Source organism: Ornithorhynchus anatinus, chromosome 9, assembly GCF_004115215.2.
Source record: "Ornithorhynchus anatinus isolate Pmale09 chromosome 9, mOrnAna1.pri.v4, whole genome shotgun sequence".
NCBI lineage: Eukaryota > Metazoa > Chordata > Mammalia > Monotremata > Ornithorhynchidae > Ornithorhynchus > Ornithorhynchus anatinus.
In genome coordinates, this window is record NC_041736.1 from 41113605 (window position 1) to 41139445 (window position 25841).

General features: G+C 41.6%; 1 protein-coding gene across 2 annotated transcripts in view; it reads right to left on the reverse strand.

The window, feature by feature from the left end:
• The window catches only part of SELENOI (selenoprotein I), a 41803-nt gene that overhangs the window by 13284 nt on the left and 2678 nt on the right, over nt 1-25841 (reverse strand). For both annotated transcript variants that reach the window (XM_029071761.2, XM_029071762.2), the window contains exons 2-6: nt 8355-8423; nt 7414-7522; nt 4004-4078; nt 3128-3390; nt 2417-2525 (exon numbers count right to left, since the gene is read on the reverse strand). In XM_029071761.2, coding sequence (XP_028927594.1) covers nt 2417-2525; nt 3128-3390; nt 4004-4078; nt 7414-7522; nt 8355-8423 — 625 coding nt within the window. The remainder of the gene's footprint in view (nt 1-2416; nt 2526-3127; nt 3391-4003; nt 4079-7413; nt 7523-8354; nt 8424-25841) is intronic.

Consider the following 25841-nt stretch of genomic DNA (forward strand, 5'->3'; position numbering starts at 1 on the left):
AACCCCAAAAAAGGCTGCTTTATCAAATAAACCACCAGAAGCTCAAACTATCCCTTACTTACATGTCACCCATTTCATAAGCTCACTTTGAAAAACATCTTCCACACATTTTAGAAAGCATGTAGATTTATGAAAAAGTCACTTCAAATAATTTCTAGCCAACCAAACGTCCCAACTGAGACTGGCCTTCAAATTTTGAAGAGAATGCAAGTTCAGTGCAAGGGGTTGGTGACTGCTGATTTGCATGCTTATGTCATCTTTCCTTCATTCAATCCCAAGGAGCTGAATTTACACATCCTTCAAAATACTAAATAATCAAGCCCAGTGTGATTTAAATTCTCATCTAATCTGGAGGAATTTTTATATGCTCTGAGAAGTATGCGCACTTGGTGAATCAAATGTATGCAACATTTGTTATGCAAAACGTTATCTCTGAGTAACTCAGAGAAAATGGACATAATTAATCATCCAAGAATGTGCTAGATGAGAAAGAGCACTATAGATTTTAAGAGATACTGCATCCAAACTGTTTTCCCTCATAACTGTAATCAGGAAATTCTCTCAAAGAAATGAGAGGGGTAAGCTCATTATGGAAAGGAAATGTGTTGGCTGTTATGTTATACTCTCCCAAGCACTCAGTACAGTGCTCTGCACATAGTAAGTGCTCAATAAATAAGACTCATTGAAAAACACAGTATAGGTGTATGTATGACCACAAAAATAATATTTGCAGTAGGGGATTACAAATCAAGTTTTGTCTACTTAACTGTATTTGTTCAGCATTTACTATGTGCCAAGCACTGGACTAAATGTTGGGGTGGACAAATGATAATCAAGTGCAGCTAACAGCCAATTTAGATACTGCCCCAAAACCAATCCCAACTTGTAAATTTAAAAGTGACATATAAAATTTTTAACCAGGCGATCAGTCTGAGCAGCATAGTTTACACTTTCTTACCAATTTCCTCAAATCCTAACAGTCTAATCTAATCAGAAACACAATGTCTGCCAGGCAGGAAACTGAATGACCAAACTGCTGTAGACTTGGGGTGGTCATCCGTGAGAAAACAGAGAAAGTCCAAAGACGGTCAATGCAGCTCCGGATGTTGCACTGAAGGACTTGAAAAGGCCAAGGGGCACAGTGAACAGGTGATTATACAGACTTACCATTAAATCAGCCATTTTTCAAAGTATCAAGGTAACAAAATTATGACACAAAATTTTATCATTAAAATCTAGGGGATTTTCTCCTCTGAAAAGCAGCAGTTCAAGACGACCTAGGCTGGGAAGGTGAGTCTTTGGCATGTCCTGAGGCTGAGTCCTGAACTCATAGAATTGACACATCATCGCATCTTTAATATTTTTGAGCTCTGCCTAAAAACAGGAGTGACTTGCTCCATATCCGAAAGCTGAGCCTAAACTGGACTGGTTACCTTTAGTCAAGAGTGAGAGAAACTGGTCAGGGATACAACTCTCCGTAACTGTCTACAGTACTGGTCTAGACTTTCTTCACACTGGGAAGCAGCATGGTCTAGAGGAAAGAGCCTGGGCCTAGGAGATGGGAGAACCTGGATTTTAATCCCAGCTCTCCCACTTGACTGATGTGGGACCTTGAGCAAGTCACTTAACTTCTCTTGTGCTTCAGTTTCCTCTCAACTGTATAATGGGGATTCAATACTTGCTGTCTTTCTTACTTAGACTGTGGACCCCATGTGAGCCAGGGCCTGTGTCCAACCTGATTAACTTGTATCTACCCCAGCACTTAGAAGAGTGCTTGACATAGAGTAAGCACTTAGATATTATTATTATAACAATTAACAGTAATAATAACCACCAGACATGGCATGACTGCTCCCCCATCCTCCCTCTCCACCCTTCTCACCCCCCACCCCCCATACCTTCAACCTAGGTGCTTAAACTTCTTCTTAGTGACGACTCCTACCCAATTTCTGGTAAAAGGCAAGGGAAAAAAATCTGGCTTCAGATTAATTTAGGGATGGTTGTGCAACTAGCAGAATGGAAATAAAAATATATCTTCAAGTCTGAGCTAGTCTATTCCAGGACAATTAAAAATAATTTTCAGTTTCAGGAAAAAAGAGATCATGCCTTAGATCATCTTAATCACACCTCACCAACTTGGTCCAAAACTGGACATAAGAAGTCAAATAAAATGAAAGTATTCAGTGTGCCCAGACTTGCTGCTGGGTTAAAAAAAAAAAAAGCATATTCCTCAAAAGTTCTAAGATCCTGGGGAATTCTTAGTAAATTTTTACTGTACATTTCCAAATATATTCTGCTAAGTTTGTATGGATCAAGCAAAAATGCCAGACTGTTTGGGGGGAGGGGAGGATGGTAAAAACACTAGTGCGGGTAAAAAAGAGGTGATTAAGGTAGGCTTCAACATGGAGCTTCTTACCAATAATCATTGTTGTGAATAGGTCTCTATATAAGAAATTAAACAGGAAAGGTTCATACCAGGCCTCAACTCCCACAACTGCAGTCACTATGTAGACAATAGAAATAGTCTGAAAGGGAAATGCAGAGAAAAGCACACAAAGACGTTAACAGCTGGAAAGTCTAAGGAGTTCTCATTGCTTTCTACAGCATGGCATGTATAATCAGGTGCCCTTAGTGATAGTAAGAGTTGAGTCGACCTACCTTCACCAGTCTTTCATGCCTTCAAATAACTCATGACAAAATGACGAACAGAAATGAAACTCTGGTTGGTTGCCTACATAATGTAAGCCCCTGCGAGCTACTTGGGGTACGCTTGTTGTAAAGAGATAAGCCAAATTCTCCTCTAACCCACATTCCCATCTCCAACTGCGTTAGAACATCGGGTAGAATTGGACAGGGTCCAAGGAGAATGAGCAGGTGAACAGGCAAGGTCACTGCATGCCTGTTATATCAGACAAGAGAAACGAACCTCTTTGCTCAGTGAAAGGCCAGAGAAAAAGCAACACAGCCAGTATCCAAAACTGTATTAATTAGAAGCGGCACAGGTAAATGCTACACTTGCAAATAAATTGTATCGTACTACAGAGCGGACAATGCAGAAGAAAAACAAGGACTTGCAGTTTAATTACAGGACAGCTGAAATTGTTGAAATGTCAAAACATATACTTACCACCTGACTCATGTCATATCCCCATGGCAGAAAGAGAATCCCTGTGTTATACTTTTCCCAGTGGGAAAGGATGAAAGAAAATAAGACCACCCATAAGAGGAGATAGAGAACAAAAACACTGACGCCAGTCCTTCCTCTGCCAAAAATGGAGTACACAGTCACTACAAAGTAAACACAGGCCCAGCTATCTAGGCCATGATCAAAGAGTTCTCCTAAGGGGGTGCTGGAATTGGTTCTCCGAGCTTGCTTTCCATCCACACCATCTGGAACACAAATACACACACCCCGGAAAACGTCAATATCGCTGTAAGCAAGAAGTCCCCTTCTTTTATAACGCTTGAAACTAGGGACATCGTTCCAGCCTTCATAACTTACATAACACACCAAATTTTACCTAAATAGGCAATTTTAACTAACAGGAAACAACAAACTGAAGAACATGCCAAATATCATTACCCCAGAAGTCGGAAAAATCCCAACCTAACTGAACTGCAAGTGGTACAAAGTCCTCCCCAAGACCTACTTATTTCCAAATGTGCAAACACCAAAGAAAAATGGGCTAAAAATGCTCCCCTGGCAGCATGGAACTGCTCAGTCTTTCAGGTCCTGACAAAAGGCACTGGGCTACAAAGGCCTCCTTTTTCCAAGCAATTGGTGGATAGGGACAAGCAATTTCCTAACAGCCAGAAGTCAAATAGGCCAGACTTTCCTTAACCCCATTCTCCTTAGGGACCCAAACTTTTGGCTAGCAAGCAGCCAACTAGATTTTTTTGCAGTTCCCATTCTACCTAGAGTTGATGGGGCAAGACAATTTAATAAAAGGCAGAATAATAATTACTTTGTTTAAGATTGGAAGAGATGCACTTAAAATCTTACCTAATGTGTAGGCTGTGAAATTGAGGATGCCCACTACAATCCACACCCAATCGGGTACATGCTTTTGACCTGGAGCTGCAAAGAAAAACCACTGCATCTTTAGCAAATGACCTTTGGGCTTACACTCGTAAACACATCCTTTCCAAATGAATCGTTTCTACGCTTTAAGTAAACATGTTTGAATATCCAACTAACTTATCTTTCAAAACCAAAGCTTGCAACAGAGTAAATGTGTCTAACTTCTTCCCAATATGCTTCTACACAAGGGGCTTCCTCTTTGTACCCCACCTCTTGGCCCCTCCCTGCTTGAACAGGCATTTATCATTATTATCTTCTAATCACAAACTTATACCTTGGTAAGGAATCCACTCACTTCAAGGCACATTTCCCTCAAGAAGACTTCCCTAAGCTCTCCTCTCCTCCCACTCCTTCCTGTGCCGCTCTTACTTGCTCCTTCATTCATCCTCCCTCCCATCCCCACAGCACATATGTATCTGGGTGTATATATATATATAATTTATTTTATCTACTCATTTATTTAATGTGTGCCTCCCCCGTAGACTGTGAGCTCGTGGGCAGGAATGTGTCTGTTGTTATATTGTATTCTTCCAAGTGCTTAGTACAGTGCTTTGCACACAGTAAGCACTCAAAATAAATATGATTGATTGAATGAATTAATTCATTCACAACCAAGCTGTATGCCCCTGTCTGGAAAAACAACTTTTCTATGTAATTCTGGGCCTTGAAAGGCAAGGACCTCCAAATTCACAGTCCATTTCTCTGCCTTTGATTGAGCAGATATTGTATTGCTTTGTGGGGTTACTACACTGCTCCCCTTTACCCTTGTTCCTACTCAATTAAGTAATTTACTTTAAAGCTATCTCCCCGACTGGACTGAAAGCAACACTCAAGAGAAGGAATTGTAACTACCAAATCCACTGCGCTGTATTCTCCCAAGTTCTTAAATCAAACACCTTTGGTATCATAGGTTTTACCCCCTATTTCACATGTTCAATTCTTAGAAATTAGAATTGTGAGATTATTGAGGTACTGTTTTTAATGGCCTTAAATACTGCAACCAAGTGGATTTGCCAGTTCTACAATCTCATTTTATCATCCTACCTTAGGAACAACTGCTCTGTCATATTTTGCCAAGAGGCAAAAATTTATAGGCTTCAATCTTTTACTTTTTTCAATCTTGGCTGTCCAAAAATCACGCTGACCAGTTTGCTTATTTTAGTCTGAAAATATACAGCAATAAGCAAAACGTCTGGACAGTTGAAAAGGAAGTCCTTTAAAGTAATTTCACTAAATTCTAACTTCTAAGAATTGAACATGTGAAACAAGGGCTAAAGTCTATGATGCCAAAGATTTAAGCAAAGGCAAAAGGTTTGTTCCTAAATGTGGGAGGAGGAGATAAAGTAGAAAGGCAAGAGGGAGATAAATGAGAGCCAAGGGAAGATGCTACAGACCTCCATCACTTAGCCCCAACCAGGGGACACCAAAAGACCCTTCTCTCCAGAGGACAGTGCTCAGGTGGACCATTTGTTTTGTCCCTTGGATTAGAACCTTATACCTGAGACAGCCTCTTATTCACTGGGATGCCATCCCCTCAGCCAGAACATCCTACCACAATGCAGCAGGAGAAGCTGGAGGATGAGAATGAGAATCCGCTTATCCATTTTTTCACTGACATTTTAAAAAATGAGGTGGGAGCAGGCAGGCAAAGGAGGGAGGAACCGTGTTCGTGTCAGGAAGGATCCAGCTGGGGGTACTGAATAGAGTTGGCTCACAATGCATTAAATCTGTAAACCCCACCCAACTGCTGGAAAATTAATTCCCTCTATCCCTTGCACCGTTCTGTTCCCATCCTGCCCTATTCTGATCTAAGAGGGAATTAATTTTTCAACAGTTGGGCAGGGTTTACAGATCAGCTGATTAGTGCATGTTTTAATGCACTGCAAGCCAACTTTATTCAACACCCAAACTGGATCTTTGCATAAACCTGAACCCTTTGGCCAAACCCAATCTGAGTCAAACCCAAGGGGTGTGGGGGCCTGAGTCTGACTTGATCTGACTAGATTGGGGGGGCGGGGGTGGAGGGCCATCACCTTTACACAATGAGTCACAGGCAAACTGCAGATCTGTAATCTCTTTCCTCCTTTCCAAGTGTGTCTTTCCCACAGTAGGGCCTGGGTAAGGTTAAGACCTATTTTCCCCAAAGCTGCTCAAATTTATCCCCTCTAATTTTCCTTCTGTATTGAGACATTCATTATTTTCTGTATTCTTCATTCTCTCATCCCTACTGCTTCCATTTATCCCTACTGATATTTGAAAGTGCTCCTTCTTAAAAAGTTACTTGGACACTTTGAAAGAAAAATAATATAGAATTCTTTCAATTATCTCTGCCAACAGAGAGAATGTTGGCATGTATTACATGAACAGCATTCATATGTACTCCCTCTTCTGGGCCTTGTGGACTGCAGCAAACATAGAGTCCTTGTGGACTCCTAACAGAGTTGACCATCTTTTCCAGCAAGGCAATGCCAGAACTGAGCAAGACTGAGATGGACAGAATGCCCAGGACCCTTTTAATTCCCCTGAGCCCATCACAGTTCAGAGGAGCAACAGCCCTCAGTAGATGGGAAGGGAGGGAGGGAAGGAAGGGAAGGAAGGAAAGGCAGAGTGCATAGAAAGAGTGAAAGGAAATGAAAAAAGGGTATAGATTTCAAATCCGCCCTTATCTTTACCCCATTTAACTTTCAATATCCTCCTCCATTATTGGCTATCATCTTGAAATCCAGAAATCAAGACTTTTGGGAAACTTTTGGCATTTAGAAGGGAAAGGTAGCACTGTTATACCACTAACTTCCAATCGGTTCATCAATCAACGGTATTGATTGAGTGTTTAGTAGAGTACAATTTGGGAGATACACTGCATGATGTCTGTCTAAGGGAGACAGAAATTAAAGTAAATTACAGATATATATGTTCTATGGGACAAATGACAGGGTGAATATCAAGTGCTTAAAGGATGCAGCTCCAAGGGCATAGGTGACATAGAAGGAAAAGAGAGTATGGGAAATGAGGAAGGCCTCAGATCCACAAATGGATAATTAGGAATACACTCCAATTAACAATACTCATTATATGACCTGAGCTCTTTAAGGAGACAAAAGTAGTCATAAAAGGAAATTCTGATCATTACTTTAGGTTTTCTAAGCAGAGTGATGAACTCCGAACTCTTACCATAAAAGGTTTACGTGATTATGTCACTTAAGTGCACTAAGCAATGACTTTTTAAATTGCTCAATTACAAAACCCTCAATAAATAACATCAATTATATCTCAATGACCAGTTTCTTACTTTCCAAATACTCTAAGATTAGAGTCAAATGATATAGTCTTACCTGATGCATAAAAGTCAGGGTCAAAGTATGCCATGAGTAAGAAATTGAATACAAGCAGCAGAAAACCAGAAAAAGTGATCAGATTTGGGGCCAGCCACGTAGGGAAAATCTATATTGAAAAAATGATATAAAAGAATTCATTATGAGAAAAATCTGACAAACTATACAGCTCCTCTGCATTCCAGGTTTTTGCACAAATTCAGAAATTTTCACACTGCTTATATCTTGTAGTTCAGCCATTCAATGCTAGGACCGTGGATGAAAAGTGTTTCAGACAGACCTGCTTCTTCTGTCCTAGGTGCATTAGGTAAGCACTCAAATACCATTGATTGATTGATTGATTGATTGATTGGGTCCACTCACAATTAGCCTCTCCCCAGCCTGAGGAGGTCATGATATGCCTGAGCCTCCCTACTGAACAGTTCCCCCATTCGGAGTGGCCTCAGACTTGGGGAAGGAGAGGAATTCATATCACAACCTCTAGCAAGAAAAACAGGAACTACACAGCTCTTCTCAAAAGTTCTGTCATGCTGCACTACATACTAATGAGGTTCACCTTGGGCAGGGCCAAGCCCTGTAACCCACAACTGCTATGCACAGTGCAATTACCTGGGATAATTTGTCATTAAATATAAATGGTAATGATACTAATTTGGCTGAAGGACAGTATATTTGCAGTGCATTTTGTGGTAACCTCTTTCTTCTGAATGAGGAAAGTCTTTCTAAATGAACGGTATTAGATCTTGAAAACTGGGCTTCCTCGTATGATGCAACAAGGCAACAAATACGCAAGACATTTTTCATCTTTTTGTATTTACATTTTCTATCAGAGTCTTCTAGATATTTGATAAGTTACTATTCAAAATAATGTCCAAGCAGTTTTTTAAATCTCTGGGACAAAATCACCCTACCACAAATTACAATCACAAAATACATCTTACCTTCACTATAGTATTCCAAAATGGGTGCATTACATAGAGAGAGAGGGGATTGGTGTCCAGAGCACTGTACTGTTAAAAAAAAAAAAAGTGAGAGAGGGAAATGATTTAGAATTGAGCTTCATGGGTCCTTTCTCTTCTGGTGACACAGGAGGGCTGGATTCAAGGATCTTGCCCTCAAACCATCCTGCAGACAGCAGTTTTGGTCAAAAATTTCTAGCATCTCATGCATGAACAGATTCCGTGCACAAAATATATCAAACTGAAACCCCCCTCCATTTTAAAAATAAAGTTGCTTTACAATCACCAACCTTCATATTATAATAGTTTGCCTTATTTCCACAAACTGAGTGATCAGGACACTTATTCTTTTGAAATCCCATGTTCTGGCCATCATAGCAAATAATACTTTTACACTGATTCAATTTTCACCAAATATGGTTTATGACTGCTAAACAACTATAGGATTAACTAGTTCAAATTTCATTTTATTTGTTCTCTATTTGCCCTCTGGTGGAGGTGTTAAATTAGGTGTCAGGAAAAGAAAAACAAAGGGCTTGGATATTCCAAACTGAATGGACAAGCCCCAGGAGTTAGTGTTTAATCCAAGTAGTTTGGTAGTTAGTTTATGCTGTCACACCCCTGGGTTTTAACCTGAACATTTCTAGGAAATGTTAATGATCTGATGCCACTGTCTCACCCTTGCTAATGAACTGCTCCTTTCTGCTCTCCAGAGAGCCAGGTCTAACAAGGGCCTTAAAATTAAATTGCTGGCCTCAAAAACCTGCAGTAAGAGGGAAGGTTTTCCCTAGTGACACACTCAAGCAAGAGTTCAGACCTCCCAAATAATACAAAACCATCAGTGCAAGAAGAACAGAATATCTTGTTTCGGGTCAACAGCCATTGGTGGATTATCTGAAACGAGCTAAACACCCATTTTAAAGTTGGCTTCCGCTTATCCTTTCCAAGTGCCAGTAAGAGCTGATAAGTAGGTATGATCGGACTCCACAGGATTTTGGTTTACTGCTCAAAATTTACCTTTCATTCATTTACTCAATCATATTTGAGCACTTACTGTGTGCAGAGCACAGTACTATGTGCTTGGGAGAGCACAGCAATCAACAGACACAACTGCAAAGTATTTAGCTTGATGGGTTGGGGAGGGAGAAAATTCATATCACAACCTCTAGCAAGAAAAACAGGAACTACACAGCTCTTCTCAAAAGTTCTGTCATGCTGCACTACATACTAATGAGGCTCACCTCGGGCAGGGCCAAGCCCTGTAACCCACAACTGTTATGCACAGTGCAATTACCTGGGAAAATTTGTCATTAATCATAAATGGTAATGCCACTAATTTTGGCTGAAGGACAGCATATTTGCAGTGCATTTTTGTGGTAACCTCTTTCTTCTGAATGAGGAAAGTCTTTCTAAATGAATGATATTAGATCTTGAAAACTGGGCGTCCTCACATGATGCAACAAGGCAACAAATATGCAAGACATGGATGGGTTTAATGCCCTTCACCTTTAGGAACCTCAAATCCATTTTCATTTTATGTTTAGGCCTGCCCACCTCTAATTGTTAGACATCTAAATAAAGCAAATAAAATCAGCTGACTAGCTTTTTACATTTCTTTCCACAGTTCCACTCTCCCCCTGGAGCAAGTGTTGACTAAACAGACACTCCTCTTTCTAAAACTCTGATGTTTTACACCAAATTATAATCAGCGCAAGCTTCGCTTTCAAGATGCTGAACCTAGAGAGCTCCTGACACAAAGGGGAGTGATCTAAGGACCTCATTATACAGAAGTGCCAAATACTGAGTAAAGCCATACCCTTCTAGTAAAGTCATTGGGGGCAGGGAATGTGTCTGTTATTGTTATGCTGTACTCTCCCAAGCACTTAGAACAGTGCTCTGCACAAAATAAATGCTCAATAAATACGACTGACTTGAGGCTACTGTTCTTGACTGTCCTATCCTTGATGGTGGGTCTCACACATGGTCAGAATGCTTCCAAACCACTTCTGAACCACCCACCATCTCACTCTATTCTTCTTTCTCTTCTGAATCAGGTCATAAGCACCAGCTGGGGTATGGATGGAGAAGGGCTACAAGGGTGATTAGCCTCTCCCCCAGAATTAGCCCTGGGGCAGCCATGGTTGGTGGCGGAGGGGGTTAGTGAAGAGTGGGGCTGGCAAGATGGAAGCTCCACTTCCTTAATTACTCCCTTCCTGGAAGTCAGCAACCAGGATTAAGCTTTCTTCAGGTTGCAGCTCAGGGCAGGAATGGCCTTTCCTTAACTTAAGACTCCTTTCACCTTCACATGACACTGGAACCAGAAAGGGAGTTCTTGGTATTTCAGGCAGACTCCTGACTTGGGTGCTTTCTGGCCCCTCCCTGGCTTCCCTTCACTCAACTTTGAAGCCTAATGGTTTGGCCTTCTTCCATTAATCAACAGTATTCACTGAGCACCTAGTGCTTAGAGCATTGTAATAAGTGCTTCGGAGAGTACAACAGAGTTAGAAGGCACCATCCCTGCCCTCAAGGTACTCACAATTAATTCAGTGGGGGAGACAAAATAATTTACAGATAAGAGGAAGAGAACTGGATGGATAGGAAACTAGCAAAACTTATCTTTTTCAGAAGTGGTATGGGTTGTTGTGAGTGCATAAATGCAGTTGAGACCCAGAATGTTGAGGTGGTAGTTGGGAGGCTATGACCTTGTTGGAGAAGGTCTCCTGGAGGAGGTGAGATTTCAGAAGTGCTTTACAGACACAGAGTTGCTGTAATCTGGTAGTTTAAGAAGGAAGAGGGAGTTTCTGGGCCGGGGGGGCGAGGAGGTGGGATGATAAAACATGCACGTAATGTTTCTTATCTCTTAGATTGAGCAAGGCATCCACTTTCATCAATGGATGGTTCTACACAACTTCTTTTGAGATCCTGTTCCTCTCCCATTTCTAGAATCATATTTAATTTCTTCACCCACCTCTCCCCCCTATGTTTCCAGAATACAGTGCAGTAAGGGGGAAGGATTTTCCTATACATATCAAAAATATATTGCAGGACAGGTTTGTTGAAGTAATTGTGAGCCTCATGTGGGACAGAGACTATGTCCAACCTGTTGAGTGTCTTGTGCCTAGCACATAATAAGCATTTAAATGAACAAATACCAATTTTAAAAAGCAAAATCATTTCTTAAAATGGCCTAAACAAATTCCTGGAGTTCTGAAAAACCCAGTTCTTCAGGCAAACTCATCATGAGTTATTTTTAAAATAGTCCAAGTTCAATTTTGGAGTTATGCCATAGGCTTATTTTAAAATGTTTGAAGTTCCCAATATAAAAAGATGCTAATGTATGAGAGAATCTGTGGCTCTTCTCAAAGCTTTCCTTGTAAACCCATTTTACACAGACCAAACCCACACAGGCCCACACAAAACCTACCACTTCATGAAACCAACAATTATGGATTTTAATTATGTGACTGGCAAATACTATAGTACTTTACTTTCACAGTAATGCGCTGGCATTTTACCCTCTTTAATATGTCCCACTAAAGTTTCTGCAGGCATATTTACTGAATACCTAGTACAGAACAAAACGAGTTGGAATGCCTAGAAAATGAGACTCAGAATTCTCTACTACAAAGTGGACTTAAAGGATCTTCTTGAAAATAAAAAAAAGAGAGATGGGAGATAGGATCTTAAAACTATCTGCCCCGCCAGAGGGAAAATATTACTTTTCAGAGGAAAACCCAGGGAGAACTAGAGACATTTTAATGATCCTCAGAGCTTTTTAGTTTTGGAAAGTGATGCAAATCCAGAAAAAGAAGAAACAGTATAGTTTTTCATGAGATTTTTCTAACAACAAAATTCCATTTTTTTCCCCTCTAAGGGGTAGAGGAAAAGTGATATTGGACATATCTGAGAGGCTTGCTTCTCTCTTATCATCATAGACCCATGATCCACCTCAGAAAACCACACAAAAAGAGTCAGAGTAGGTGGCCATGTTTAACACAAGAATATTTAAATACCACAAATGATATTCAATAAAAAAGTGGCTACTTAAAAAACAAGTGAATTGGAAAGACACTATCACAAGTTATATGTGCTAAGAAATTTAGACTACAAGGTGATTTTTAACCCCACATAGAAATACAGAATTATCTGTCAGCATTTATTTTAATTGCATCACCAAATGGATGTAAAATGGAAAATTAGGAATCAATAACTTGTTCAGATTTCATTTCTATACCGTATTTATGCTCTATATCTCCTTCTGAAACCAGGAGCCCCATGTGGGTAAGGTACTGATCAGTTTGTACCTTCCCCAGCACTTAGCAGGCAGTAAGTGCTTAACAAATATCACCATTACTAAGCTCTCTAAAGGAGAAAACATGGAAAATTATTATTATTATGGTATTTGTTAAGCACTTACTATGTGCCAGACACTATATTAAGCACTGGGGTGGATACAAGCAAATCAGGTTGGACACAGTCCCTGACTCACATGGGGCTCACAGTCTCAATCCCCATTTTACAGATGAGCTAACTGAGGCCCAGAGGCTCAGAGAAGTGAAATAATTTGCCCAAGGTCACACAACAGACAAGGGGCAGAGCAGGGATTAGAACCCATGATCTTATGATTTCCAGGCCCGTGCTCTATCTACTTAGCCATGCTGCTTCAAACACCTTAAACAAATATTCACATTTTGGTTTCTAAATAATAATAATGATGATGGCATTTGTTAAGTGTTTACTATGTGCCAAGCACTGTTCTAGGCACTGGCGTAGATACCAGGTAATCAGGTTGTCCCACGTGGGCTCACAGTCTTAATCCCCATTTTACAGATGAGGTAACTGAGGTACAGAGAAGGGAAGTGACTTGGGGATTAAGACTGGGAACCCCATGTGGAACACAGTCTGTGCTCGTAATGATTACCTTGTGTCTACTCCAGCGCTTGGTACTGTGCCTGGAAAATAGTAAGCACTTGCATTTCCAGAATCAGGGTAGCCCTGGAACTCAATCTGGCACAGTAAACACACCTTCACTGCACACCCAATAGGAGCAGAAATGCACAGAAAAATGTAAAATCTCACTATGTTTTCCAGTCTCAAATAGGCAGAACAGGTATTGAATTCCCATTTTTGCAAATGAGGGAATTGAGGCACAGAGACGTTAAGTGACTTGCCCAAAGTCACACAACAGGTGCGTGGCAGAGCCAGGATTAGGAACCCAAGTCCTCTTATTCACAGTCAAATGCTCTTTCCACTAGACCGCACAGCTTCCCCTGTAGCCATGCACTGTACTCTCCCAAGCACTTAGTACAGTGCTCTGCATACGGTAAGCAATCCATAAATACTGACTGATGTACAGATCTTACATACTTTATTACTTAACTACCTCAAATATAGATATATCCCCATTCCTTCTTCCTCCCATTGGTTATTTAGCCTTCTAATTCTCTTGCACTCCCGAGCACTAGGTACATTACTTTACAAGGAGAAGTCACTCAAAAAATTCCAGTGGTCAAGGTTTCAGCAAAACTGATTCTGTGCTTATTTGGGAGGTGTGGGTACTATAATACAAGTTTTCTGCTCCATGAAGTCCTTCAAATACAATCACAACGTTACAGAAGAACTGGATGTTGGAGAAAACCTTATCAAGAAAGCCAGAATATCCTTTGGGAGAATGACCAAGAATCACACTTAGAGTGGACAAAGCAGTTGTGATGACATAAGAAATGCTCTATTACAGCAAACCAGTGGTCTGTCAAAGTTCAGTATAGTCTCCAAAAGTGGAATCAAAGACACTTAGAGACATTACACAGTAACTGCTCTCTCAACAACCATTCTCATTATTAGGGCTGTACCTTTTTAGAATCTTACCTTTTCGCTTTATAAACCTATTCATGCATTTGTGCAATCCTTTCTTGAATTAATCTATTGCCCGGACTTTTTTCTACCTAAAAGCATAATTCCTCTTGATAATTAATTCCTTGGAAGGGGAAACTGTCTCAAATCTTCTAGCTGTGAGCCCTGGCTCTACCAGATGTTGTCTTCCAAATTCCAAAGTGTTTCCTACATGCTTAACATTAGCAAGAAAGAATCAAACATGATAAATGGAAAAAAATTTAGTACATTAGTATCAAGCAACGCTGAATGAATGGCAACAGGATATCCAACAGTTGCTGAATGGCGATCTGAAGTGGGAGGAGATTGTAAAACAAGGAAGGTGTTATAAAGATATAATGAAGCACTGCCTAAAGTGAGGGCTGGGGGAGATGACCTGCTGAAGAAGGAAGAATTATCATCATCATCAATGATAATTATTGAGTGCTCGCTGTTTGCGGAACACTTGGGAGAGTACACTACAAGAGTCAGTAAACTTGATCCCTACCCATTAGTCTAGAGGACTCTATCTGGACTGGAAAAATGATCTTATTGTTCCCCTAGCCAGGAAACTGGAAATGATCTGGAGGTTATCAGCTGCTGGAGGAGCACTTTCATTCTGCTTTAGGTCAATACAAAAGAGTCAGCTCAAATAAATACGACTGAATGATGAATATGTCCGACTTACCTTGAATTTACCCGAGTGCTTAGTACAGTGCTTGCTACATAGTAAGCACTTAAACACCACAACTATTATTACCATTATGCCAACAAACTGTAAGACTTATTCTAGACTGTATGCTTGCCATGGGCTGGGAATATGTCTACCAACTCTGTTGTACTGTACTCTCCCAAGCACTTAGTACAATGTTCTGCATACAGTAATCACTCAATAAATACCATTGACTCACATAGCCATTTCTTCTCAACACCTTCCTGGATCAGAGGCCATTAGGAAATCACAGTCTCCAGAAAGAGGTTTTTTTTTTTTTTTTAACACTTGGCTGTTGCGACACTCATAGTCGATTGATTCCTTGCTGTTATAGATCTAATTTCTACTTTAGGAAAGAGCGCAGTTGCTGGTAAAAATAGCTTGTGCCTGTGGGCATCCTGCCAGAAGCTGTCTGTGAATGAGACTATTCAACAGTTGAAAAGGAAGAGGGGACTTCTAAGACTTCTAAGCAAATCACCACATATTTTACACAGAAAAAAAGACAAGTCACAGACTTGTCTGTGAAATTCACAATTTAGGTAGCTGAATTAGCTTATTAAAGTCAAGCTATATAGGTGTACCTGAATTAGCTTGTTAAATTTATAGATTCATGAAGTTAACAACTAAAAACATGGACTGTATGTTTTAGAAATAGCTGCTGAATGTGCCAGCTGCTTTGTTTGTCCCTGTTTTTTATACCAGGAAAATCTGGTTGAAAGTCTAGGAAATACTGCTTACTTCATAAAGAACGGAGCTCTACATATCCCCCTCAACACACAAGGGGGAAACCAGGACAACTTAAAACCAGGAAGGCAGACCTCTGGTTTAAGTGAGCCCAGTAGTTATAGATGCCTGGAGTCAGGGTGGCTGGTGACAAACCTACTGCCCATATAGTCCCTTTTCACCCACTCTGGGCACACATAATCCTAGTTGCCCAGTGTCTGGATTCCTCAAGTCTAGACCTGCCCAGATTCCTCAGATTCCTCTAAGATGATTATGATATTTTGGGGGGACAGGAGAGATTTGAATTTTCTAAGAAGTGTTAAGAGAAACTCAAGCATGTTTCTGTAGCCGAGTGGAGCTCTACATAGGTCAGATTTTTAGGAACCAACCTCAACCAGCAATCTTAATAAAAGTCCTGGATCTGGCCCACTGGAATCCTGAATTTGCAAAAAATTTTTAAAGGGGAATAATCCTTAGGTTGCCTAGAACCACTACACATGCAAATCTGTTCTGGGGTCAGTATTTAGCAAGTGTCTTCAGAGGGAATATCAGACCCAGGTTACACTGCCTTCCACAATCAGTGGTATTTATTGAATGCTTACCGTGTGCAGGGCACTGTACAAAACACTTGAGTACAACACACCAATATAAAATTTACATTCCCTGCCCACAACAATCTTACAGCCTAGAGGACAGAATTATAAGACTTTCTCTTTGGACTGGGCCAGACCAGACCAGCAACTGCACCATTTTGAAGATCAGTATGGATCTCCAAGTTCTGCCCAACCTTGACAGGGTTAGTTTTGGTGCCAATCCATATCAGTGCTGCAGGACTAGGTGGGTCACCCCAACCTGGGCAGGTGTTCTTGCTCTTAAACAGCTATGGGCCAGATGCACCTGATTAAGGGAAGAATGGATGGGGAAATAGGACTAGAACCTCTCTGGAAGCATGCATCTGTACCCCTGAAGACAACTGACCTTTCAAAATAACACGGCCTCCACCTTAAAGGAGAGTAGGGGAAACTAACCAGGGGAAAAGCAGAAGCAAGATTTGGGATGCAAAGTTCATTCACTCAGTTTGCCAGGACTGTTCTGTACTATGGTTGTCAACAAAAGTTTGGTTACTAGCCAAAAATCTACCTTTTACCACATACCTGCCTGGCCTTGGCACAGAATTAGAAGCCAAAAGCTCTCAAATATCCAGATATTCCTGACCTTAGGTTTTCTACCATGGGCTGGGAATATGTCTATGAACTCTGTTATATTTTTATATTGTACTCACCCAAGCACATGGTACAGTGCTCTGCACATATGTGCTCAATATATACAACTGATAGAGCCAGCATAGACTCAGCTCCTGAACTAAACACCTGATTGCAAAAGCATCTTGGCATTCATTCAATCAATCATATTTACTGAGCACTTACTGTGTGCAGAGTACTATACTAGCCACTTGGGAAGAGCACTATACTAAACGCTTGGGAAAGTACGCTACAACAATAAGCATACAACATTCCCTGCATAAAACAAGCTTATAGAGTAGGAGGGGGAGACAGACATTAATACAAACAAATAAAATTACAGATATATATGTATATATATATAAGTGCTGTAGGGGTGGGGGCAGAGAGCAAATGGAGCAAGTCAGGGTGTCACAGAAGGGAGTGGGAGATGTGAAAAAGTGGGGCTACATTCAAAGCCACTTTTGAGTAGGTCTGGCCTTACAGTACCGTCTAGGATGTTCAGGGTTAAACAAGTACACTTTCTAATATAATTTACTTCCCTGTGTTCCAAATGTAGAAAATTGTTTGATTTTTCACCTACCTTGATCTACTGAGGAATGACACTAATACAGGAGGCATAAGGGTCATATTCCTAATGATCCAATACTCAATTATACACCCTCCTAACCCTTACCCCTTCAGCCAACAACCTTCCATCTCTTATCTCCTGGATGAGTGAAAAGCAAGGCAGTTTCACCACCTAATCAGCTCTTTATTATCAACTAAGAATCCAAGGATCAGCCTCAGAGGCATTTTCTCTTCAGAACAGGCCCGGTTTTCTATCAGTAAACTTTGTTGATGAGGTTGTCTATTAGAGTTGTCCTACAGTTTGAAGATGACACTGCTGACAGTAGAACTGTATCCATGAGTGTCTTTGAGACTCTGTTCCATGAAAACACAGTAGTCCATCTTTTCTGGTCTTTTGTTGAGATTGTCAAGTTCTACAGATGGGCTTCACTTCATTCCAAACTTAACATTAAAAATGAATAAAAAGGCAGAGATCATGGCAGCTTTGATCAATAAAGTACTTTATTCAAACCTGAGATGCCTTTATAATAATGTTGGTATTTGGTAAGCACTTACTATGTGCAGAGCACTGTTCTAAGTTCTGGGGTAGATACAGGATAATCAGGTTGTCCCACGTGAGGCTCACAGTCTTAATCCCCACTTTACAGACGAGGTAACTGAGGCCCAGAGAAATGAAGTGACTTGCCCAGAGTCACACAGCTGACAAGTGGCAGAGTCATGGTTCAAACCCATGACCTCTGACACCCAAGCCAGGGCTCTTTCCACTGAGCCACGCTGCTTCTCTATCAAGGCCAAGTCTCATCTCTAGCAGCCAATGAGTTTTAAATAAGGCTCTCTAGTCAACTAGGTATCACAATTTCAGCATCCATTTCCGGAAACTTCTCTTAAACCCTGATGATATTTAACACCCTGAATGTTTGCCCATAAGCCAAGTGGTCTTCAAATAAGAACAACATGTACCCAGTTTTTATGTATTATCTAATAATCAACTAGATTACTAGAACAAAAAAGCTATTGCCAATTATCTAGTAATACTAAGCAGCTTAACTGCTAAACCCCATTAAAACACCCAAAACTATTGCAATGCTATGGAATGGTAATCTTGGAACAAAAAGGGGGGCTCTGACTTCATCTCTGTGGTTCAAAATGATGCATATTAAAACTACAGCAAATACTGGGGAACCACAAATAAAAGTTTCACTCCATGGGTTTCTACTATATTCTGCAGGTACAAGGTATTATTTGAAAATGCTTCCCAATTTACTTAGCCATTAGAAAATTAAAATAAACAAAAAGCCCATGGAAGCGCTTAAGTCTCCCACTAAAATCCCAGAAACTACATTGATAATTAACAAATGTAATTATACTTCCTAAGAAGCAGGAAGTACTATCTTGTCCGCACTTAGGAGTTCACTTACTTGCCTCTGCCTAAGGGGACTTATTTTCTGTGGGACACGAAACACTTTCTTAAACCTTTATCCATTAATGAATTCTTGGCTCTGTGCCATCTGGAACCTGATTTAAAACTATTTGGAATGTAAGCCCCTACACTCTATGACTTCTGATTTGGTTCCAAAGGTCACACCTCAACCTAACTTTCTACAGTGTGGAATAGGGAAGTTGGGAGCAATGTAGGCATCCGAGGAGAAACTATCTTCACCTTCTTCTCTTCCCTCTCACCAACTAGATGCCAAACTTCCAATGACCGCTGTCAAGCTAAAGCACATCTGACAATGGTCCCTCCTGGGGACTCTCTATAGCTCTTTCTACTAACCGCTCTTTCTCGTTTTTTTCTTAGTTCATCTAGTAACAAAAATGTGCCAATCTTGGCAAAGTTTTTTTGTGAAAATAGCTATAGTATTGGTTAAGCACTTACTACGTACTAAGCACTGGAGTAGATACAAAATAACAGATAACAATTGTGGTATTTGTTAAGCACTCACTATGTGCCAGGCACTGTACTAAGCACTGGAGTGGTTTCAAGCAAATCGGACTGGACACAGTCCCTGTCCCACAAGGGGCTCACAGTTTCTATCCCCATTTTACAGAAGAGGTAACTGAGGCCCAGAGAAGTGAAGTGATTTGCCCAAGGCCACTCAGCAGGCAAGTGGCAGAACTGAAATTAGAACCCATGACCTTCTGACTCCCAGGCCTGTGCTCTATCCACCATGCAATGCTGCTTCAATAAAGCTGTCTCCCCCGATTAGACTGTGAGCCCGTCATTGGGCAGGGATTGTCTCGTTGCTAATTGTACATTCCAAGTGCTTAGTACAGTGGTCTGCACACAGCAAGCACTCAATAAATACTATTGAATGAAAGATGTCCCCTTTCCACAAGAGGCTCATACTGTAGGTGGGGCTACAGACTGATAAAGAAAATGGCAACAGTGAATTATGACAAGCAAAAGAAGCAACAAGCCAAGAGACAATAATAAGACAAGTAAAAGAATAAATCTTGGAGGTAGTTCAGACTCTCAAAGAAGCAGTGGAAAGAGCACAAGCCTGGGAGTCAAAGGACATGGGTTCTAATCCCTGCTCCATCCCTTGCCTGCTGGGTGACTTTGGGCAAATCACTTTACTAGGCCCTCAATTTCCTCAGCCGTAAAATGGGAATAAAACAGACCTGCTCTCCCTCCCTCCCTTAGACCATGAGCTCATGTGGGATAAGACTGTAAGCCCGTCAAACGGCAAGGACTGTATCTGTTGCCGACTTATTCATTCCAAGCGCTTAGTACAGTGCTCTGCACATAGTAAGCGCTCAATAAATACTATTGAATGAATGAAGAACTGAGACAGTTTCTCTAAGAGTATATCAACCCCACTGACACCTACCAAGCTCCTAACCACATTCACTATTACTGCTCTGGGCAAAACAGTCCTTAATGATGATACTCCTGGGGTAGATACAAGATAATCAGGCTGTACAGAGTCCCTGTCCCATTTGAGGTTTGGTCTAAATAGGAGGGAGGAAGGTTTAAATTCCCATTTTACAGATGAGGAAATGGATTGACTCGCCTAAGGGCACATAACAGGCAAGCAGCAATGGCAGGATTAGAAACCAGGTCCTGGCTCCCAGACCTATGCCCTTTTCACTAGGCCACACAGCTTCTCCATCCTTACCTAATACCTTGGCTCCAGGGCTGCTATACTCATGAGGTAATGGGGGCAATTGAGCTCTCTACTTTTTGAGTTAAGACTGACAACTTTGCTCATCCCAGATCTCTGAAAAATCCTGAGTTTCCAAATAGATGGAAAAGACCCCAAAAGGTGGATTTTTTTGGCTTGTCAGCTCGTCAAAGCCTCTTCTCCCTCCCAATTCCCATCTCCCTCTGAGATCCCTACCCTACTTTCATCACCATACTCAAAATAAAAAGTTGGCATTTATGCTATGTTTGGCTACGTGACCGGATTTATGGCAATAACCAGTCAATGGTGTTCACTAAGCACTTATTCAGGGCACTTGGAAAAGTACAACACATCAGAGTTGGTAGATGCAATTCCTGACCACAAGAAATTAGAATGAAAGGATAAAGACAGAAAATAAAATAATTTTTCCCTTTTAATTCCTGCTGCCCTCCCATGCCCACTGTGATATTGTTACTATTTGCTGAGCACCCACAATGTGGTAGGAATCTGTAAACTGTCCCGTGGAAGGGAGGTGTGCAGGTGGTTGAGTCATGTGGACTCAAATGATTGTTTTGAAATGACCTTTTCCTCGCTCATGTTTCTCACCATCAACCCCTTGCTCATGCCCACCCACTTCAAATCTGACAAATCCCTACTCTCCCCATCTTTAAAGCACTACTAAAATTATGTCTCCTTCAGGAAGCCTCCACTGAGTAATCTCTCACCTCTCCATCCATTTTCCCTCCTTACTGAATCACCCACATTGGAGTCTGTACCCCATAAGCACTCAGGTACTAACTCCAACCCCCATCCCAGCAGCTCCTTACTTTTTTATGGTATTTGTTGAATGCTTACTATAAGCTAGGCACTGTACTATGCTCTGGGGTAGATACAAGATAATAATTAGGTTGGACCCAATCCATGTCTCCATTTTACAGATGAGGTAACTGAAGCACTGAGACGCTAAGTGACATGTTCAAGGTCACAAAGCAGACAGGTGGAAGAACTGGGATTAGAACCCAGATCCTGATTCAGAGGCCCGAGTTCTTTTCAGGCAGTTAATCTTATTTATGGAGCATTTACTGGGTGCACAGCATTGTACTAAATGCTTGGGAATACTATAACAATATAACAGACACATTCCCTGCTCACAACGAGCTTACAGTCTAGAAGGGGAGACAGACAAATAAATTGAAGATAGATAAATTTAAAAAATTTCAGATTTGTGCTGTGGGCTGGGAGGGGGGGAATGAATAAAGGGAGCAAGTCAGGGCTATGCAGAAGGGAGTTGAAGGAAAAGAGGGATTAGTCAGGAAAGACCTCTTGGAGGCGTGCCTTTTAATAAGACTTTTAAGTGGGGGAGAGTGTTCCAGGCCAGAGGCAGGGCCTGGGTGAGGTCAGAAGCGAGATAAAGGTACAATAAGATTAGCATTTGAGGAGTAAAGTGTGCTGGCTGGGTTGTAGTAGGAGAGTAATGAGGTGAGGTAGGAGGGGGCCAGGTGATTGCCTTAAAGCCAAAGGTAACTGATGCGGAGGTGGATGAGCTACCACAGGAGGTTCTTGAGGAGTGGGGGAAACATGGCCTGTTTCCATTAGGCGATAGTGTTTCCCTACTTACTTTTAGGACATTGCTCTGCACACAGTAAGAGTTCACATATAAGAGTTCAAATACCATTCATTGATTAAAGACCCAGACAAGCCCCTGTTAACCCTTGGGGAACCCCTCACAGTCTAGCCCTGCAAAGAGTCATCAGAGAGCTGAGGTTTGTTGTGGGACATAACTTCTGGAGGCGAATAGTCCTGAGCTTTTCCCTCAGGCCAGAGACTTTATGTCCCACAACAGAGAAAAAACTTTATGTCCCACAACAGAGGGAAAGCTCAGGACTATTCGCTTCCAGAAGTGGAGACCCAAGGTGTGTAGAGTCCCTAAGGATTCAACTAGGGGTGAATGTGTGTAAGTCAACTCCACCCAGCCTGCAGGAGGAAGACTTAATAATAATAATGTTGGCATTTATTAAGCGCTTACTATGTGCCAAGCACTGTTCTAAGCGCTGGGGTAGACACAGGGGAATCAGGTTGTCCCACGTGGAGCTCACAGTCTTCATCCCCATTTTACAGATGAGGTAACTGAGGCCCAGAGAAGTGAAGTGACTTGCCCACAGTCACACAGCTGACAAGTGGCGGAGCCGGGATTCGAACTCATGACCTCTGACTCCAAAGCCCGGGCTCTTTCCACTGAGCCACGCCGCTTCTCACTTGCAACCACAATGAGCAGTGTGGATGATGAGTGTGTGTGCATAACAAAAAAGCATGGGAGTAGGGGCTCTGGCCTCTGGCCTTGCTGGATGGAGTTGAGGAGGACACACTAACACCTTATTGAAACCCATCAGTGACAACTGTCTGGGGATCACCCCAGGGCAGGGAGTACTTCAATACTAAAAGGAGGTAAACAGTAGCTTTAGAGTATTTGAGAAGGCAGATTGGGAGGGAGGGATTTTTTTTTAAAGTCCAATAATGGCATTTGTTATATGTTTACTCTGTGCCAAGTATTTTACTAAGCACTGGGATAGATATTATTATTACATGATAATCAGATAGGACAAAGTCCCACATAGAGCTCACAGCTTAAGTGGGAGAGAGAACTGGAATCCCCAATCTTCCCATGGATCCCACGTTACAGGTGAGGAAACCGAGGCACAGGAGTGACTCGCCCAGTCACTTAAATAAAGGAAGATATTACAATATATCTCAAACACAAAATGAGCAGGACTTGAACGTAGAACTCTGAAGAAACCTAGCTGGCAAAGAAACTAAAAGTACAAACCCCAAGCAGAGAATCAACATTTAAAGGAACTTCCTCTTTGAAATGACAAAATCCCAACACTAAGCCACTGTAGCAATGAGGGAAAATAAGCATTCTTTTGCCTAAGAGATAGCTAAAACTAGAGCCATAAAAGTAGTTTTAACTTGCATTTAGCCCTTTTTCTTTCCCTCTTGCTTAGTCTTCAGTGGGTCAGAGGAAGCTGAAGGGGGAATCTTTTTGAGCCCACAGTTCACCAAACTCTAAATTACATGTTGGCACTTGAGATGAAGCTTTAAACAAAAAGACTGCCATGATAAACTTCCTGGATGTCCAGGAGTGCTCCTCCAAGGAGCCTCTGCAACTTCCAGGCCTCAGGGATGGAGCTATTCTCCCAGGTGCCCCCCAAAATACCCCTATTGCCTGAGGGGGACAAGGGGAAAGGCTCTGCACTGTGGGTTTCTACAGTGGATGCTTCAAACTGGAAGTGGTGTCACTGTGCCAGAAATGCCACCCCACCCCCCAGTCTTAGTCATTAGTATAAGGGTTATTCTTAACAATATTGGTTAAGCACTTTCTGGAATTGGGCTCTAAACTATAAACTCATCGTGGGCAGGGAATGTGCCTGCTTATTGTTACACTGTACTCTCCCACGCACTTAGTACTGTGTTCTGCACACAGTAAGCGCTCAATACGACTGAATGAACCACTTTACTAAACACTTGGGTAGACACCCGATAATCAAGTCAGACACGGTTCCTGTCCAATTGGGACACCCACTCCAAGTAGGAGGGAGAAGAGGAATTGAATTCCTATTTAGAGATGATGAATCTGAAGCAGATCATACAGCAAGCAAGGGGCAGAGCCAGCATTAGAACCCAGGTCCTGACTCCCAGATCCAGGCTCTTTCCACTAGGAACTCTGCTCTAGATTTAAAATCCTAGTAAAAGGTAAAAACATGGGGCTATGTCATGCCCTTGAGTGAATCTTCACACTAGAAATGGCAGCCAAGAAAAAAAAAAAAGAGTCGCTAAGATTATAACAGAACTCCAACTGTCACCAGATTGACCTTTGTTTTTCAGACTGATTGCAGATAGGAAGTCTACATAGGAAATAAAACTCTGCAAAGCTAAAATACTATTCAGGAGTGAGTCAGATCAAAATTCCTGCTAAAGGAAAGGCTCGTCTATATTTAAAAATAAACATTCAACAGCAACTCTTAAATGGTACACTGATATAGTGATTCTTCTTAAAGGGTACACTGGTATGCAGGGGATAAACTATTAAAGGTGAAGACAGCCTTAATTTAAGGAAAAGCTATCTTGAAGCATTTAAACTACAAAGCCAGATTAGGGGAACAGTGAAGGGAAGTTTTCTTATCAGTATTATCCACTTCTGCTGAGGACAGTGAACTGGGAACTGGATCTAGGGAACATGTCTACCAACTCTGTAAAATTATCAATCAATCGTATTGGGCTCTTACTCCGTGCAGAGCACTTGAAGTGCTTGGGAGGGTAATAATAACAATGTTGGTATTTGTTAAGCGCTTACTATGTGCAGAGCACTGTTCTAAGCGCTGGGGTAGATTCAGGGTAATCAGGTTGGCCCACGTGAGACTCACAGTTAATCCCCATTTTATAGATGAGGTAACAGGCACAGAGAAGTTAAGTGACTTGCCCACAGTCACACAGTTGACAAGTGGCAGAGCCGGGAGTCGAACCTATGACCTCTGACTCCGAAGCCCAGGCTCTTTCCACTGAGCCACCCTGAGTCACTCCCTGCCCACAACTTTCCCAAGTGTTTAGTACAGTGTCGCACACGCAGTAAGCACTCGGGAAATACCCTATGCCTGGGGTATTACGTGTTTTTTTTTCCTAAAGGCAGGAGAGATTTCCAGAAAACTTTAGATCCAACTGAGGTGTCCTCATGACCAGCTACTGTCTTCTCCAAGGGCCACAGACCTCATGTTGCAGAGGAAGTGCATAGACTCCTCTAGACCGTAAGCTCCTTGTGGGCAACAAACGTGTTTAGCCACGTTGTTGTACTGCACTTTCCCAAGCTCTCAGTACAGTGCTTAGCAGATAGTCGACGTTCAAGAAATACCACTGATTGATCGAGTGACTATCTAACAGGATGATAACAGAAAACCTCCCCTATTAAGAGGCTCCAGGCTCAAGCACAGTAGGTGAACCAAGGATAACCCGCTGTTTCCCTAACTGCTGCATCTCAACACTAGAAAGAAGTGGGGAATTCTTCTCTCCTCCATGTCGGAAAGGGCGGATTGCCTATTGGGAGTCGCATGGTCTTACAATAATAATAATAGTATCTGTTAAATGCTTACCATGTGTCAGGCACTTTCTAAGCACTGGGGTAGATACAAGGTAATCAGGGCTGAACTCAGTCCCTGCCCCACATGCGGCTCACAGC